Source organism: Eschrichtius robustus, chromosome 18 (genome assembly GCF_028021215.1).
Source record: "Eschrichtius robustus isolate mEscRob2 chromosome 18, mEscRob2.pri, whole genome shotgun sequence".
In the NCBI taxonomy this organism is placed as follows: Eukaryota; Metazoa; Chordata; class Mammalia; order Artiodactyla; family Eschrichtiidae; genus Eschrichtius; species Eschrichtius robustus.
In genome coordinates, this window is record NC_090841.1 from 17,507,843 (window position 1) to 17,526,283 (window position 18,441).

At 40.8% G+C, this 18,441-nt stretch overlaps 1 protein-coding gene across 6 annotated transcripts in view; it reads right to left on the bottom strand.

Moving 5' to 3' along the window:
- Positions 1–18,182, bottom strand: part of RNASEH2B (ribonuclease H2 subunit B) — an 82,547-nt gene extending 64,365 nt beyond the window's left edge. For 2 of the 6 annotated variants that reach the window (XM_068526499.1, XM_068526493.1), the window contains exons 1-2: positions 17,975–18,173; positions 4,946–4,993 (exon numbers count right to left, since the gene is read on the bottom strand). In XM_068526499.1, the coding sequence (XP_068382600.1) occupies positions 4,946–4,993; positions 17,975–18,038 (112 nt within the window). In that variant the 5' untranslated portion in view covers positions 18,039–18,173. Of the gene's footprint in view, positions 1–4,945; positions 4,994–15,338; positions 15,390–17,974 lie in introns of those variants that run through there. The other 4 variants (XM_068526496.1, XM_068526497.1, XM_068526494.1 and 1 more) reach the window with 4 other exon arrangements.
- Between the last annotated feature and the right edge of the window lie 259 nt (positions 18,183–18,441).

Genomic DNA, 18,441 nt, shown 5'->3' on the forward strand with positions numbered 1-18,441 from the left:
ATTTGGTTTGTTACTTTTTGAGGATTTTTGCCTCTATGTTCATAAGGGATATATTCTGTAATTTTCTTTTCTTATGACATCTTTGTCTGGTTTTGGTATGAGGGTAATACTGGCCTCACAGAATGAGTTGGGAGGTAGTCTCTCTTCTTCCATTTTTTGGGAAAAACTTGTAAAGAATTGGTATTGATTTGTTCATTATTTAGAAGATTTTGCCAGTGAAGCTATCTGGGACTGGGCTTTTTTCTATGGAATGGTTTTAATTTACTAATCTAATCTACCTGCTATAGGTCTGTTTAGATTGTCTGTTTCTTCTTGAGTCCATTTTTGTAGTTTATGCCTTTCTAGGGATTTGTCCATTTCATCTAAATTATCTACTTTGTTGGTATACAGCTGTTCATAGTATTCCCTTATGTTCCTTTTTTATTGAATATTTCTATAAGATCGGCAATGATGTACTCTCTCATTCCTGATTTTAGTAATTTGAATTTTCCTTTTCTTGGTCAGTCTAGCTAAAGATTTGCCAATTTTGTTGATCTTTTCAAAATGGCCTCCTTTGAGTTCATTGATTTTTCTCTGTGTTGTTTTTCTGTAATCTTTATTTCTTCCCCTAGTTCGCTTTGGGTTCAGTTTGTTCTTCTTTTTCTAGTTTCTTAAGATGAAAGATAAGGTTATTGATTTGAGATCTTTCTTTTTTAATATAGGCATGTACAGCTATATATTTCACTCTGAACGCTGCTTTACTTCCATTCCTTACATTACTGTGCTTCATTTTCTTTCTTTTCAAAGTACTTTCTAGTTTCCTTTGTAATTTCTCCCTTGATCCATTGATTATTGAGGAGTATGCTGCTTACGATTTCCACATGTTTGTGAATTCCCCAAGTTTTCTTCTATTAATTGCTTATTTTCGTTTCAGTATTTTTAGAAAGCATATGTTGTATGATTTCAGTCCTTTTAAATTTATTGGGGTTTGTTTTATGTCCTAGAATATGGTCTGGTCTGGAGAATGTTGTTGAGTGCAACGTTCTATAGATGTCTCTTAGGTCTTGTTGGTTTACAGAGTTGGTCAAGTCTTCCATTTCCTTGATGACCTTCCTCCTAGTTGTTTTATCCATATTGAAATGAGTTATTGAAATCTCCCACTATTATTGCTCAGTTTTCCACATTACCCTTCAATTCAGTCAGTTTTTGGTTCATGCATTTTGGGGCTCTGTCATTAGGTGCATATGTTTATAATTATTATAGCTTCCTAATTATCATTATAATGTATCCCTTTTTTCTGTCCAGTAACAACTTTTAACACATTTACATTTCATGTAATTACTGATAAGGTAAGATTTACATCTGCCATTTAACTCTTTGCTTTCTATATGTCATGAAGTTTTTGTTCCTCTTTTCCCCTATTACTGACTTCTTTCCTGTTAAATAGATATTTTCTAGCACACAATTTTAATTCCCTTGTCATTTCTTTCACTATATTTTAGGGGGAGTTATTTTCTTAGTGGGTGTCCTGGGAATTACGATCAGCATCTTAACTTGCAAGAAAGTAGTTCAGATTAATGCTAACTTGAAAATTTCAATATCATAAAGAAATTTCCCTGCAATGTATTACCCCCTCATTTGTACTATTATTATCATACAAATTACATCTTTATATAAGCCCATCAACTTTTTTATAATTATTGCCACATGAGGTTGTATTTTAAATCAGAGAGAGAAAAGAGTTACAAACAAAAATACATCTGTACTGTCTTTTATATTTTTATCTATGTATTTATCTCTACCAGTGATCTATAGTCTTCATGCAGATTCAAGTTACCATCCAGTGTCTTTTCCTTTTAATCTGAAGGACCCCATTGTGATTTTCAGGTCTTAGTTTTTCTTTATCTAGGAATGCTTTAGTTTCTCCCTCAGTTTTGAAGGATAGTTTTACCAGACAGAGAACCCTTGGTTGAGAGTTTTTCTTTCAGCATCTTGAATATGTCATCCCACTAACTTCTGGTCTCCATGGTTTCTACTGAGAAGTCAGCTGTTGATCTTATTGAGGCTCCCTGTATTTGATAAGTCATTTTTCTCTTGATGCTTTCAAGATTCTCTCTTCGTGTCTGTCTTTTGATGGTTTGACTATGATGTGAGTAGGTGTGGATCCCCTTTAGTTTATCCCCTTGGAGTTTACTGAGCTTCTTAAATCTGTATATTATTTGTCATCAAATTTGAGAAATGTTTCACTATTAATTGTTTAAATATTCTTTTTCCCCCTTTCTTTTTCTCTCCTCCTCTGGGACCCATTATAAATATTCTGATATGCTTAATGGTGTACTACAGGTCTCTGAGACTGTTCAGTTTTCTCAACTCTTTTTTCTTTCTGTTCCTCAGGCTGGATAATATCAATTGATCAATCTTCAAGTTTGCTGTTTCCTTCCTCTTCTAGCTTAAATCTGCTGTTAAGCCTGCTAATGAAATTTTCTTTTCAGTCATTGTACTTTTCAACTCCAGAATTTATACATACTTTTGTAATTTCTATCTCTCTTTATTGATATACTCTATTTTGTGAGGTTTCATTGTCATACTTTCTTTTAATTCTTTAGACATAGTTTACTTTAGTTCTTTGAGTATATTTATAATAGCTGATTAAAATCTTTGTAGAATAAGTCCAACATCTTGGCTCCCTCAGAAGCAGTTTCTATTGATTACTTTTTTCCACCTGTGTATGAGGCATACTTTCTTATATCTTCATGTGTCTCATATCTTTTTATTGAAAACTGGACATTTTAGATAATATAACAATAAATGTGACAATTCTGGAAATCAGACTCCCTTTTCCTAACTCTCTAAGACTTATTGTTGTTGCTGCTTTTGGTCATTATTGCAGTTGTTACAATCTGTTTGTTTAGTGACTTCTGGACAAATCCTGTAGTCTCTATTCCCTGTAGTGTGCAACCACTGATGTCTCAGTTAGCTTAGTGTTAGCTAATGACTGGTCTGAGATATCCTTAAAAGTTTTGCACCAAAAAGTCTCCCAACATTTGCTGAGTGGATCTTCATGTGTGTTGGGGCATGCCTTCAACACTCAGGCAATTTAAACTTCTGCCTTAGCTTTTATTTACTGCTTCCCTTGGGCCTCAAGGTCAGTCAGAGGTGAGAGAATCGGGCTTCTCAGGTCTTTCCTAGGTATGCACACAGCCTTGCATGTGTGCACAGCGCTCTAATTCCCTAGGAATATGTCAGAGCTTTTCAAAGCCTTTTACGGAGATTTTATTCCCATATGTTCCTTTTAAGTTTTTGGCCAGGTTCTTATTTTCGCAACTGGTATTGCCCCCTCAGCAGCTGAGTATCAATTGCCACTGACTGTTTTTGACAAAGGTCCTGGGAATAGGGTTTTCCTGCAGAGTGAGTTCTGAGCTCCCATCAGGTCAAATGACAACAATGCCCTGTGAACAGGGCTTTTCCAGGGAGCTGGAAGACAGGTCAAATAGGGACAATGCTCTGGGATGGGACTTTTTTTTGAGGAGCCCCAAACAAGGCCTGCCCATCCAGTGGTTGCAAGCCTGCTGGTTTTCAAGGTTACTGTAGACCTGAGCAAAGGGAGATGGGAGCAGTTCAAGTTGCAATGCCACAAACCTTGCTCAATGAGATTCAGCAGTTTTTCTTGAATAAACACTCCTCAGATTGTTGGAAACCTTTGGCTAATTTCAAGAGTTCTGAAAAAGTTGATTTTGGACATCTTTGCCAATGTTTTCACTGCTTTTATGGAGGAGTGGATCTACCGCCACCAGATTTTGAAGACTTAGTATGAAAAAATAACTCATATTGTTATAATACTTCTAATATATCCCTTAGTTGATTGTTTTGTGTGTGTGTCCCTTAAGCACAAAAAATTACTTTTGACTATAAGCTAAAGGCTCTGTCAAAGATAGAGAGTTTAAAATTTTTCATGTAAGTTTGGAAAATCCTGGGTTATCCCATGGGCTAGCTCCTCACCCACTAAGCTTGGAAGCTCCATCGTTTTCCTAACTTTCACCTGCATCATCAGCACAGCTGAAGGATAGCTAAATTAATTAGGGAAGTCAAAAAAATCTGCTTTTAGAATAATGGGAAAGAATCAGAAAGTAGGATTGGAACTGTAAAGAAGGGTTTTCTTCTATAAACCTATTTTTAACTGATACCTATTTCTTTGATCATGTCAGCATAGAAAGAACACAAGGTCTGAAGTCAGATCCATAATCCATTCCCAGCTCCTCTTCTTACTCAGTAGTGTGACCTTGGGCAAGATATTCAACCTCTCATGCCTCACTTATTTCATTTACAAAATGGGCATAATAATTATTTTACAGGTTTTTGTTAGGCTTAAATAAATGTGAAAGTGGCTAGAACATGCAATAAGCACTCAATTAAGAACCAGTGTCCTTGCTCTTAACTATGTGGAAACATTAAGAATACGCTGGGAATATTAAGATCAAAATATAAAAGTCAAGAATTCCAAGCACAGAACTACCAAAGGGCCTAACAATTAGCTTTCCAAGAGCAGACTAAATTAGGACCAGTATGGGAACACCTCGGAGACATTGTGGGTTCAGTTCTAGACCACTGCAATAAAGTGAATATCACAATAAAGCTAATATCGCAATAAAGCGAGTCACAAGAATTTTTTGGTTTCCCAGTGCACATAAAAGTTATGTTTATACTATACTGTAGTCTGTTAAGTGTGTAATAGCATTATGCCTAAAAAAAAGTACATCTTAATTTAAAAATTTTGCTAAAAAATGCTATCATTTGATCTTTCAGTGAGTCGTAATCTTGCAATAGTAACAACATCAAAGATCACTGATCAACATATAACAAATACAGTCATAATGAAAAAGTTTGAAATATTCTAAGAATTACCAAATGTGACACAGAGACATGAAGTGAACAAATGCTGTTGGAAAAATGTCGCCAGTAGACTTACCCAATGCAGAGTTGCCACAATCTGTCAATTTGTAAAAACATGCAGTATCTGTGAAGTGCAATAAAGCAAAGCGCAATAAAATTATGCTTGTATATTCTTTTCAAGAAGCCAGAACACAAAGCATTTTACGTGCAAAAATTAAGATAACATATAGTAAAGTACCCAGCAGTTTCTGGCACATGGAATATGCTCGATAAATGTTACATGAATGTGTTGTTTGATTTTTAGAACAAGCTCAGTAAGAAATGATAAAAGCAAGTTTTTATATTTAATGAGCCAAACTTCATTTATATGGAAAATTTACTCATGTGAAACACCTTCTTTTAAAACCATGCTGAATAAAATAAGACTTCACATTTTATTTTTTAAAGAGTAAGCTTTACACTTTCTTTTTTTTACCGTTTTCTCTTACATAAGAGATGACATAAGCCATGCTGGCTAAAAGAGTATTTTACAAAAACAGAAAAAATTCCGACAAATCAGAAGCAGGTACTCAGTCTCTTTGGGCATTTCAGATTCAATAATATCTTAAACTTCCAATTATCTCAAGCCCTGCCTCTTGAGTTTATGTCTAACCAATTCCACACAGTTTTCTTATGGTCTCTGCCTTCTCTATAAAGATCCAATTTTATGTCCCACTGGTCACCATGAACTCTAGCAGCAAATCTTCCATCTGTTTACCATCCCGATCTAAATACCTCAACAAAAAGGAAACTCTGATTGCTACTTTCCTGACATTTGAACTTTAAAGAAAATATACCAATGACAAAGAGACAACTGTGTCCAGTGAATGTAAAATAACAAATAAAAGCTAATATGTATGCAGCATTTACTGTATACCAGACATTATATATACATGAGGTGTATATATATATATATATATATATATATATATATATATATATATTCATCAGATTATATGTATATATAATCCTCGTATAATCCTTGTAATATCTCTATGAGATAGGTACCATTTTAACTCCCAGTTTTGTAGATGATAAATTTGCCAAAAGTTAGGAAACCTGTCCAAGGTCACAGAGCTATTCAGCTATACATAGAGCCAAGATTTAAATCAGGCAACAAACATTTTAAACCATGACACTTTAGAGAATCTCTTAATCTGAAGTCCCATCCTTCCTTCTTAACTCAGGAAACAAAACTGTGGCTGTGAAGCACAATCATTATCTTGGTATAACTGTCCTCCTGTGACACAAACATCTCAAACTCATCTGTCCCCCTCCTGTCCTGTCCTCCTCAGAGCCTTCTTTCTAATCAGTTGCCCCACTCCAATCCAGCCAGTACCCCCCACTGTCAGGGGTGCAGCAGAAGAAAGAGAAGGAGGGGGAGCTAAGGAAAGTGAGAAAGAGAAAAAGACAGGATCAAAAAATAGATAAAAGAAGGATGAGAGAAATTTGTTGTGGGATACAAGAAACATCTGGTGATAAAAACAGATAAAGTCAAGTTTGACCAATGGAAAAAAAAGGAAACTGATCTTAGCGATTACAATACCCTATGCACAGCTGCATATATCCTCTGCCCCCAATTATCTATGACATCTTAATGCTTAAAAATTAGAGTGCACAGCACATTATCAATGCATAGACTTAAACATTCAGTATGTTTGAAAAGTTATTCGTGAAGTATTGTACAAGCCAAAATGGAACATTATTTTTCATCTGCAGAGTATACGGTATGGGGTGTTGTACACCTGATATGAAGTTATTTATCAACTAGTTTTTAAACTTGGCAGCTCGTTCTTATCCCTCTCTTGGTTAAGACAAGTTTCTTCATATCGTTTAAAGTTCAAAGACACGAGACAGGAGAGAGAGAGAGCCACCTTTTTGCCAAGTGTTCTTATGACTTGGAAGCAATGGGCATTTGTTCGTGACCCGGTCTGATTTTTGGCACATAGCAGATAAGCTCTGAGAAACACACCTCCCCTGTTACACGGAGAAGAAAGAACAGACATCAAAGCACCACTCATTTTATTTTTAGATACCATATCAAGGCTATTCAGGTTTCTTATGACGATCCAAAAGAAAAAAAAAAAAAGAGAGAGAGATTATCACTCTCATGCTCGTGCAACATGCCCTAAACAGGTCCCAGTTCATTTTCTTTAGACTTCAGCCATTAGAATATATTCAGACTCACTGGTTCCCTTCTGCCTGATTGCCAGAGATACCTCCTTGGGAATGCTTTGCTAGGACACAAATATGATGCATGCAAGACAAATCAGCATAATTTCCAAGTTACTTGCCGCTTCCAGGAATGTTAATTTCAGTAATAACTATATGCCTTCCTTTCCCAAGATGTTAGTACTGCCATCAAAGAGATCTGGGTCACTTTCCTGGCTTTGAAGCTCTCAGCTTCCTCAAACACTACAGGAGGCAAATCAAGAAAAGCTAGAGAGTGGCATGCAATAGAAAAAGAATTTCCAAGTACCGGGTTCCTCTAAGAATATCTTTTCATTTTGAAGTTTTGAAGAAAATGGCCTTTGCCAAGACCATAGAAGATAAAATCTCCATTCTTTTAGGGCTGACCTATCAATGGCCACATTTCTAGGAATGGCTTGTGCACCGAAGAAGAAACTGATGCAGAACTTCAAGTTTGTAGCCAACTCAAAGCCACAAAGAACAGCAACATACAGAGATGGAGCCAAGGCCTTGAAATATCCGGGAAGCAGGAAAATTCTGGTGAGGTAGAAAGGATAGACCTGACTGGGATGTCCAATAACAACAGCACTGGCTCATGGAGACGAGGTGTGCCTGGTTCCTGGTCATCAAACTGACAACAGGGGACACCCAGCCTTCCTGGTCTTCCCACCTCTCCCACAGTGGCGAGGACCATCATCAGCCAGCAGAGTGGCCTTGCGCACACAGCAGGGGCCCTGGAGGACTCAGGAGAGCTGACAGTCTTTGCCACTTAATTCCTGTTGAGTGTTGGGCAGATTATTTGACTTCTCTGAGTCTTGTAAAATGGTGATAATAAAGCTTGTGTTGACTACTTCCCATGGTCACTGTGAGGGTCAAATACAATAACATGCAATATCATCAGAGTGTATTACAATGGTATAAGAGATGGAAGATACGGGCCTAGGAGACGGGTTTCCTAAAAATTATATAAACCTTGGCAAAGGAAGGAGGGTATAAGTTATAGCCAAACCCAATTCTCCATACAATAAACCTCTGCCATATCTCTATGCCATTCAAAGACTACCAATTAACAGGAAACTGAGAATGCTTGACTGAGACAGGCTGGGTGACATGTGGCTGAGGCTCCTGGCCGGAGCGGGTCTCACTGGCGAGGGAGGGCAGTGGTCGGCTCTTGTGCTGTCCACCCTGCACCTTTTCCTTCCTCCGGACAAAGCACTCCCTACGCTCAGCGCCCTCGCCGTCGCTCTCTCCCACCTGTAATGGTAGTGGAGCTTGCCCTTCCCTGGCTACAGCTCATAGTGGGTAGAGGCTAGGGTTACAAGTGATCTCAGGGGCCGGTCAGAAGCCTGTCTTGAAAACCGTAAACAAAGAACTAAGAGAAGAGGGGTAGCTTCTCCCAGCAGACACCAGGAGGCTTGGGGCTTGGGTGCAGGGTGTATGCAGCCTGTTTTACAGGAACCAGAAGAAGCTGATTTGAGACAAGGAAGTTAACACTGAGAGAGGCAGAAACCCTGGACCTCCTGGTGCTGCAATGCCCTATTCCAGAGGTCCCTGAGCTCTCCACCACCCCGCCACCCTGCCCCCAACACAGCCGGCCCTTCTTTGGAACACGTGGCCCTGCTAAGGAAGTCCCGAAAAAGCATCAGTCACGTTTTCTAATACACAATCAGGATGCATTGTCCCCACACTAAAGAAAGAGTAATTACCATACCAAGGTAGACCCATGGTCCGTTCAAACTGTCATCCTATTTATGGCAAACACACCAAGGTCGTTTGCAGAAAACCATGCTTGTCTTCAAAAATTCAAGCTCAGGGCTTCCCTGGTGGCGCAGTGGTTGAGAATCTGCCTGCCAATGCAGGGGACACGGATTCGAGCCCCGGTATGGGAAGATCCCACATGCCGCAGAGCAACTGGGCCCGTGAGCCACAACTACTGAGCCTGCGCATCTGGAGCCTGTGCTCCACAACAAGAGAGGCCGCGATAGATAGTGAGAGGCCCGCGCATCGCGATAAAGAGTGGCCCCCACTCGCCGCAACTAGAGAAAGCCCTCGCACAGAAGCAAAGACCCAATATAGCCAAAAATAAATAAAATTTTTTTTAAAAAATTCAAGCTCAAATGGCTTTCAAAACATCCTAGCCAGGCCACATGTTCACGATGGTTCTGTGAATTTATCTTCACCCCTCCTGCATCTGATTGTATTTTCAGTCTTTATCCACTCTTCAAGAAAATCCAAGGCCAATATCACTGATGAACATAGATGCAAAAATCCTCAGTAAAATACTAGGAAACATATCCAACGGCATATTAAAAGGATCGTACACTATGATCAAGTGGGCTTTACCCCAAGAATGCAAGGATTCTTCAATATACGCAAATCAATCAATGTGATATACCATATTAACAAACTGAAGGATAAAAACCATATGATAATCTCAACAGATGCAGAAAAAGCTTTCAACAAAATTCAACACCCATTTATGATAAAAACTCTCTAGAAAGTGGGCACAGAGGGAACCTACCTCAACATAATAAAGCCCATCTATGACAAACCCGCAGCCAACATCATTCATGGTGAAAAACTGAAACCATTTCCTCTAATATCAGTAACAATACAAGGTTGCCCACTCTCACCACTATTATTCAACATAGTTTTGGAAGTTTTAGTCACGACAATCAGAGAAGAAAAAGAAATAAAAGGAATCTAAATTGGAAAAGAAGAAGTAAAACTGTCACTGTTTGCAGATGACATGATACTATACACAGAGAATCCTAAAGATGCCACCAGAAAACTACTAGAACTAATCAATGAATTTGGTAACGTAGCAGAATACAAAATTAATGCACAGAAATCTCTGGCATTCCTATACACTAACAACGAAAAACCTGAAAAAGAAGTTAAGGAAACACTCCCATTTACCACTGCAACAAAAAGAATAAAATACCTAGGAATAAACCTACCTAAGGAGACAAAAGACCTGTATGCAGAACACTATAAGACACTGATGAAAGAAATTAAATATGATACAAACAGATGGATACCATGTTCTTGGATTGGAAGAAAATGACTATACTACCCAAAGCAATCTACAGATTCAGTGCAATCCCTATCAAACTACCAATGGCATTTTTCACAGAACTAGAACAAAAAATTTCACAATTTGTATGGAAACACAAAAGACCCCAAATAGCCAAAGCAATCCTGAGAAAGAAAAACGGAGCTGGAGGAATCAGGCTCCCTGACTTCAGACTACACTACAAAGCTACAGTTAACAAGACAGTATGGTACTGGACCAAAAACAGAAATATAGATCAGTGGAACAGAATAGAAAGCCCAGAGATAAACCCACACACATATGGTCACCTTATCTTTGATAAAGGAGGCAAGAATATAAAATGGAGAAAAGACACCCTCTTCAGTAAGTGGTGCTGGGAAAGCTGGACAGCTACATGTAAAAGAATGAAATTAGAACACTCCCTAACACCAAGCACAAAAATACACTCAAAATGGATTAAAGACCTAAATGTAAGACCCGACACTATAAAACTCTTGGAGGAAAACATAGGCAGGACACTCTATGACATAAATCACAGCAAGATCCTTTTTGACCCACCTCCTAGAGAAATGGAAATAAAGACAAAAATAAACAAATGGGACCTAATGAAATTTAAAAGCTTTTGCACAGCAAAGGAAACCATAATCAAGACGAAAAGACAACTGTCAGAATGGGAGAAAATATTTGCAAATGAAGCAACTGACAAAGGATTAATCTCCAAAACATACAAGCAGCTCATGCAGCTCAATATCAAAAAAACAAACAACGCAGTGCAAAAATGGGCGGAAGACCTAAATAGACATTTTTCCAAAAAAGATATACAGATTGCCAACAAACACATGTAAGGATGCTCAACATCACTAATCATTACAGAAATGCAAATCAAAACTACAATGAGGTATCACCTCACACCAGTCGGAATGGCCATCATCAAAAAATCTACAAACAATAAATGCTGGAGAAGGTGTGGAGAAAAGGGAACCCTCCTGCACTGTTGGTGGGAATGTAAATTGGTACAGCCACTATGGAGAGCAGTATGGAGGTTCCTGAAAAAGCTAAAAATAGAACTACCATATGACACAGCAATCCCACTACTGGGTATATACCCTGAGAAAACATAATTGAAAAAGAGACATGTACTGCAATGTTCATTGCAGCAGTATTTACAATAGCCAGGACATGGAAGCAACCTAAGTGTCCATCGACAGATGAATGGTTAAAGAAGATGTGGCACATATATACAACGGAATATTACTCAGCCATAAAAAGAAATGAAATTGAGTTATTTGTAGTGAGGTGGATGGACCTAGAGTCTGTCATACAGAGTGAAGTAAGTCAGAAAGAGAAAAACAAATACCGTATGCTAACACATATATATGGAATCTAAAAAAAATATGGTTCTGATGAACGTAGGGGCAGGCCAGGAATACAGACACAAGACATATGGAATGGACTTGAGGACACGGGGAGGGGGAAGGGTAAGCTGGGACGAAGTGAGAGAGTAGCATTGACATATATACACTACCAAATGTAAAACAGATAGCTAGTGGGAAGCAGCCGCATAGCACAAGGAGATCAGTTCAGTGCTTTGTGACCACCTAGAGGGGTGGGATAGGGAGGGTGGGAGGGAGACGCAAGAGGGAGGGGATATGGGGATATGTGTATATGTATAGCTGATTCACTTTGTTATACAGCAGAAACTAACACAACATTGTAAAGCAATTATACTCCAATAAAGATGTTAAAAAAAAAAAGAGATAATCCATTCCAAGTATGTACTGCCTACTCTGTGAAGCAATACTTCTTATTTGGTATATTTGTTATAAGTAAACTCATAACAAGCCTATTCAGTGCTCAAAGTATGACCTACAGATTCTTTGTCAGCTTTATTCATGTCACTGTCTGAGTTTCTGTCTTTATCAAAATTTAAAGAAAAAAGTTTCAGCCCCCTAGCTCCCCATTAAATCAGTCTAACCATCTTTCTCTAATTCTATGTAGAACTATAGTAAACAGAACCAGATAGTACTCTTGTGTAACCTCAGTGTCCCTGAGTGTTTTAGTCAGTGTTCCCGCAAATAAGAAGTTAAGAGTAAATAGTGAAATAAAGGCAGAAATAGAAAAATGAGAAAAAATTTAAGAACACGGGAATTCATTCTATGATACATACAACACAAAAAGCCTGGAAAAAATATTTCCAAAATCGTTATTTTTCAGTGGCAGGATGATGGACAAATTCTTTTCTTCTGTATATTTTTCTGCATTACAAAAATTTCTACACTGGGTACGTACTACTGCTCTAATAAAAAAAGTTACTGAAAAAAAAAAACACTGGGAGAAAAATGTGTAAGTGAAGAATTAGATGGTCAGAACTGAAGTTAAATGAGCAACTGACGATGGAAGAGAGTCTTGCCAAATGTTGTGAGGACTTCAGGCCCTCGCAGGGAAATCAGCTCTGGCTGGGGAGCCCTCAGCCAGCCTGGATTCTAGCAGTTCCAGAGGCAGGTAAGGAAACAGGCTCAGAGCAGATCGGACCCTTTCACCAGCGAGCTCACTCCACTTTAGCGAACAGTCATACCTAGAACAGAAAGGCACTTTCAAAGATATTTTAAAAACAAATATAAAGGACCTCTGAACGAAAAGGCTGGAAGGCCTAGGTGGCATGCTTGCTTTCAGAGGCACCAGGCAAGGTTGGGTTCTAAAGCTTAAGGCCAACGAGCCCACCAATGAGGAGCTAACGGGGGCCACCCGGGGAGAACGTGCCTGGATCCTCCCCAGCTACTGGCATGTACTGGGTGTCCAATACATACTCATATAAAAATGACAACGAACTGAATAACCACGATGAAATGTGTAGGTGGTCAAAGAGGTACCACTAACTTGCACACTAACAGGGGGAGAGGCCCAGAAGGAAGGCTTCCTGGAGGAGGTGACACTTGTACTGGGTTTAAAAGATAAGTAGGCATTTGCCAAGCAGAGAACGTGGGAAAGAGTGGGTAGGGGTCCAGGCAGACACAAAGTCATGCGCACTCAAAGAAAGAGAAGTTGTGCAACCTCAATATCGCTAAGTATTTTAGTGGGTGTTCCAATAAATACGTAGTAAGAGTAAATAGTAAAATAAAGGCAGAAATAGAAAAAAGAACACTGGAATTCACTTTGTGATACATACAAATGGCTTAGCTTCATGGAAACTAAAGTTGATGGAAATGGAAAGGGAAGAAAAAGGACAGCGTGAGCAAAGACAAAGGCTGCAGGGAGAAACAGAATGTGAGCCATTTATTCTTTTAGCAAATGTTTACTGAATGCCTGCTCTGTCCCAGGCCAGGGGGGCTAAGAGCTTGGGGTGCAAGAGAGAGCGTATGTGTAATTCAAACCAACAGACAACAACCCCGTAAGACCGGTACTGTTCTCCCCATTGCAGAGATGAGGAAATTGAGGCTTTACAATGAGAAAGCAATTTGTCCAAGGACACAGAGCTCATAAATAGCATAAATCTAGTTTTAGGTGTGTTTTATTATAGCCAGGCTTTCAAGAACATTGATGTTTGTTTGTTTCTTAAGATCATGGTTAAAGCTCAGAGGATACGGGGGAAACCCATGCAGCCCCTATTCCGCAATTGAAGTGGAAAAAAAATCATGAACATTTCTTACTTTCCTTTTATGAATTTTTTTCTGCCCTGGAGGATAAATATGTGGGAGTCATGAGTTCTGACTTATAAACGTCCAGGGGCCTTTTGGAACAATTACCAGCATGACAAGATCAGGCTCTGGAAACAGCCCAGTTATACCAACTGGCAACTGATTTAAGTCCATCCACTTCAGAATGTGCTCAGATAGCAAGGGGAGCAGATCCAGTGAGTGGCCATCTGAGAAAGGTCAGTCGGGTTCCCTCCAAAAACGTTTCATAAAGACAAAGCCAGATTCAGGATTTGTGTGGAAAATGTTAAATACGCTCTGTGCTGGAAAACTCAGAGACTCCCTAACGGCTGACAGCCTGCAGGAGACTACTCAGTAAATGACAAATCTTCCAAGAAGCTGAGCTGAATGATTCAGAAGTTGTCTAAAGTCAGCACTTGAATCCTCCAGGTTCCCTACGTCTGGCCAAGTTAATGCAGGTTCCTCCCTGGTGAAAAAGCTCTTCTGAAAGTAGGGAAGCTTTCAGCCCACGAGGTCTATTTCTAAACACAAACATACCTACAAGCAAACAGTGTTGACAAAGAACAAAACACTTGCTTACATTCTTCTTCTGAGACTAACCGCATGCCCTCAGGTAAAAGAGGAAAAAAGTTTTATTTTTTTTTAGGGTCATTGAAAAGTCATTTGGGTCTATAGTAATTCTTCCTTTGCCACATACTTTAAACTTCTACTTTTCAAACAAGAGGTGTTTCTTGTGGGCTTATGAAAAAGCTACAAGTCTCTAATCAGAAATAACATAAATTTTCTCCATTATTAAATAGGAAATTAGTTTTTCCTTTTAAATTTGATTTCTTTTTTAATCCTTTAATTAGAATATAGTTCTAAAACTTGCAGTTATACAAATCTATTTTTGTGTTCCTTTTGGAGAGACAAATATGACATTTTATGTGTGATTATCATGGCACCTCACATAAAAGGGTCATTACTGTATTTGGAATGTCTAAGGTAGGCCTGGGATTATCTCCCAGAGGGTACCCCTTCCTCTACCCTCCAAAAACTGGCATTACTTATGCTATCTTGGGGGAAAAAAATAACAAATAGAAATACTCTTCCTAAAATACTTTTAAATGTGTATTTTCATAAAATAAAGGGGAATAACTTTATTGCAAAACTTGTCTACAGTTGAAGATGTGATCTGAATTCCAGTTTGACCTGGAGGCTCTTTAATCAGGGGGCTGACTGGGGAATGATTTCAGCCTAAGTGGATCCTGAGATCATTTCTGTCCTTCCCTTTTTCCTCACGTAACATTAGGGTTTCCCGATGCTTTAACATTTCCTTGGAGATGGCTAAGTAACAGAGTTCAGCCACAGCAGCATATAACACCGTCTTCTCTCCTACATTCAGTGAATCTGTTCCCGCTGGCCTCTCACGTCGGCATCCACTCCAACTTATTAGGACTGACAAGCGTACAAAACTTGGACTAGAGAAAAATATTAAAAATATAACTTAAACATTTACTTTTAAGGCAGCAAAGGGAGATGGAAACTTCTACCTTATTCCAAAAAGTTGAGATGTTCACGGTCTCTTACAGTAACCAAAGCTGCAAGCAGGCTAGTATTCCAGGGCGTGTGGGAGAAACGTTTGAGACCATCCCAAAGTGCAAGGAATGCTTACCCTGCTGAAACGGAAGGCAGTTCTATCTCCACTGGCCTATGAAAATCAAGGCTACGTCCGACCACCTCCAAGTATCCCTTCCAAGTTTCAGCTTTTGTTTTTGAGATATTCGACTTTTCCAGACAAACTGAAAACGAGTGGCGGAGAGACCTCTGTTACTGTATAATACGGCCCTATGGTAGGGTACAGTCTCCGTCTCTTAAATGCGTAACTTACTGGGGATGACTTCCCATATGCTGGAAAAAACAACACATACACCTGTGAAGATGGGCCTCATACCCTGTACTTACATGCACTCCCCTGACCACGGAATTTCTGACCCACCATAAAGACAGCTACATCTGAGGCTGGCTGTTCCTATCTCCCAATCCAGCTCCCTAGGGCTGGTCCTACTTCAGTGGTTCCTAGCAGTGTCCTGTGACCAGCAGCAACAGCATCACTGGGCGGGGGGTACTTGCTAGAAATGCACATTCTCAGGCCCCCCCCAGACCTACTGAATCAGAGACTCTGGGGATGGGGCCCAGCTCCCCAGATGACTGATGTCCTCAAGACTGAGAAGCACAGTTGCACAGCAGTTATCAGACCACCAGCGTTTCTACACCCAGGGCCTGCAGATGGCAGTAAAGTCCAGCTAGAGGAATTACAGGCACTAGAAGCTCAAGTTCCAAGTCCTACAGAACCAGCCTGCCTGACCACACTGTTCTTTTTTTAACAGTTCCTTAACAGCTGGCTCAGCCTCCTCCAATGAGCTGGAAGGTCACAATACAACTCAGCTTCGAACAGGAACTAGACTGAAATTCTTCTCGCCGCCTGACAGTAGACATATTAAACCAACAGTTTCCAGGGATGCAATCAATATTAAATGATCTTAAAGGTTTTTGTGTTTAATACGGTGAGGATACAAACATACTTTAAGAATGAAAATTTCAATACTGATTAAATAGAACAAGATAAGAAATTCAAACTATTCTCAGCCATTGTGTGTATCTAAATAAAAATAATGCACTTGATTCTGAATGATTAGAGTTCCCACCGTTAAAATCTCATTGAATTAATGTGACAACAGTGAGAAGAGAATTTTTCTACTGTAAAGCATGTATCAGGTAGCCCTTTACTAGATTCTGTGAAAACCCTGAATTTTGCATTAACTTTTCCTATACAAACTACAAACATCTCTAGTGAGGATGTGGAACAACGGGAACTCTCACACACAGCTGGGAGTATGTATCAGTACAAGCACTTTGGAAAACTGTTGAGCAGAGTCTACCAAAGCTGAACATACAATATCCAGGACCGGCAATTCCACTCCTGGGTCTACACTGCAGAGAAATGAGCACTTTCATCTACCAAAAGCCTCATAAAAGAGTGTTCTTAGAAGTGTAACTCGTAACAGTTACAAACGGGAAATAATCCAAATATCCACCCACAGTAGTGGAGATAAATATTATGAATATGCATACAATAAAATATACCCAGCAAAGCAAACACAAACCAACCAACAAACCAGACTACTGCTACACAGAATATGGGTGGACCTCAGCTGAGTAAAAGGTACAAAGTTAACACACACTTATCCAAACAGGCAGAACAAATTTCTGGTGACAAGAGGTCAGCACAGAGGTTACTGAGGCTATCTACCAACAGGCAAGAGGAGCTCGCTGGAAAAGTTCTAGGTCTTGACCTGGGGAATGGTTACAGGGGTGTATACATATCAAAAGTTCATTGAGTTGCACACTTAAACTGGTACACGTTATGTATGTTATACTTCTTTATAAAGGGAGAAAAAGTTAAACATACACAAAATATTCTTGACAGGTGGTCATGTAACTGTTTTCAATATCCATCATAAAAATCTAGATTACTGGGCGACTATATAGTTATCAGAGTATCATTTACTGCAAAAATACTGTATTTGCTAAGCTAAATCTCAAAATTACATAAAGAAAACAATGGGTTTTCCTTATAGCCAATGTTACGCCGTCAAATCAATGTATCATCCTATGAAAAGGCCAAACCTTTCTGGCTTGCACTCCCTGGTCCCAAACTCCATTTACTCTGCCACTTCATGCCATCATAGGTGGCAACTGCTGTCCATCATCCCAAGCCCCAGCAGACGCTGGATGTGGTCATCATCCCGGGGGAGGCTGAAAATACTGGCTCCAGCATTCCTGTCATTAGCTACTTGCCTGAATCTCTTTGAACCACCCCTGTCCTAACCCCCGCCACCATCCAGCTCCCCTCCTGCCTCACAAACCAAGGCCTGCCCCAGGGCTGGGATCCTGTTAAGACAGCGCAGCCGCGCAGGGCCTGTTCCGGCTGCGCCTCGGCTCTGCGCTGACCCGGGAACACGCTGGGGGGCGCGCCCCGCTGCCGCCGCTGCCGCCGCTGCCGCCGCCGAGAACCCGCCCGGGCGCCGCCCCAGCCGCCGCTTGGCGCGCTCTCTGGCCGGGCCGCCTGGGGCAGGAGGCCCGGCCACGGCCGGGCGCGCCGCCATCCCGGGGCGGGCGTGTTTACCTGGGACTAGGAACACGTGCTGCCGGGCGCTAGTCCCTTCTCCGCAGTCCACGCCTGCCGCCATGCCGCCCGTTCGGTCCCGGCGGCCGCAGGCCTCTGAGCCCTGGGAGGGTGGGCTCGGCGAGAGCCCGGTGGCAAATGGCGGGAGAAGGGTCGATTCCGGGGAGCGCGGCGCGCGGAGGGACTGGCGGGGCCCGGAGGGCGGCCCGCGGGGCGAATTTCGTTTCGTTTCCGGAGCCCGTCAGCGGCCCGGGTTAAGTTTTTAAATTGAGCGCCAGGCCCAGGCCGCCGGCGGGGAAGGGTCGCGGCCTCTCCCCTCCGCGGCTCGGCCAATGGTAGGTGCTCACCCGCGGCACCCAGTGACGCGGCGCGGGGGGCGGCGACCCAGGTTGGCGGCGGCGGCGGGCGGGGTGGCCTCGGTCTCGGGGCGCCCGGTCACCGTGCCCAGCGGTTCTCCGCCCAGGGAC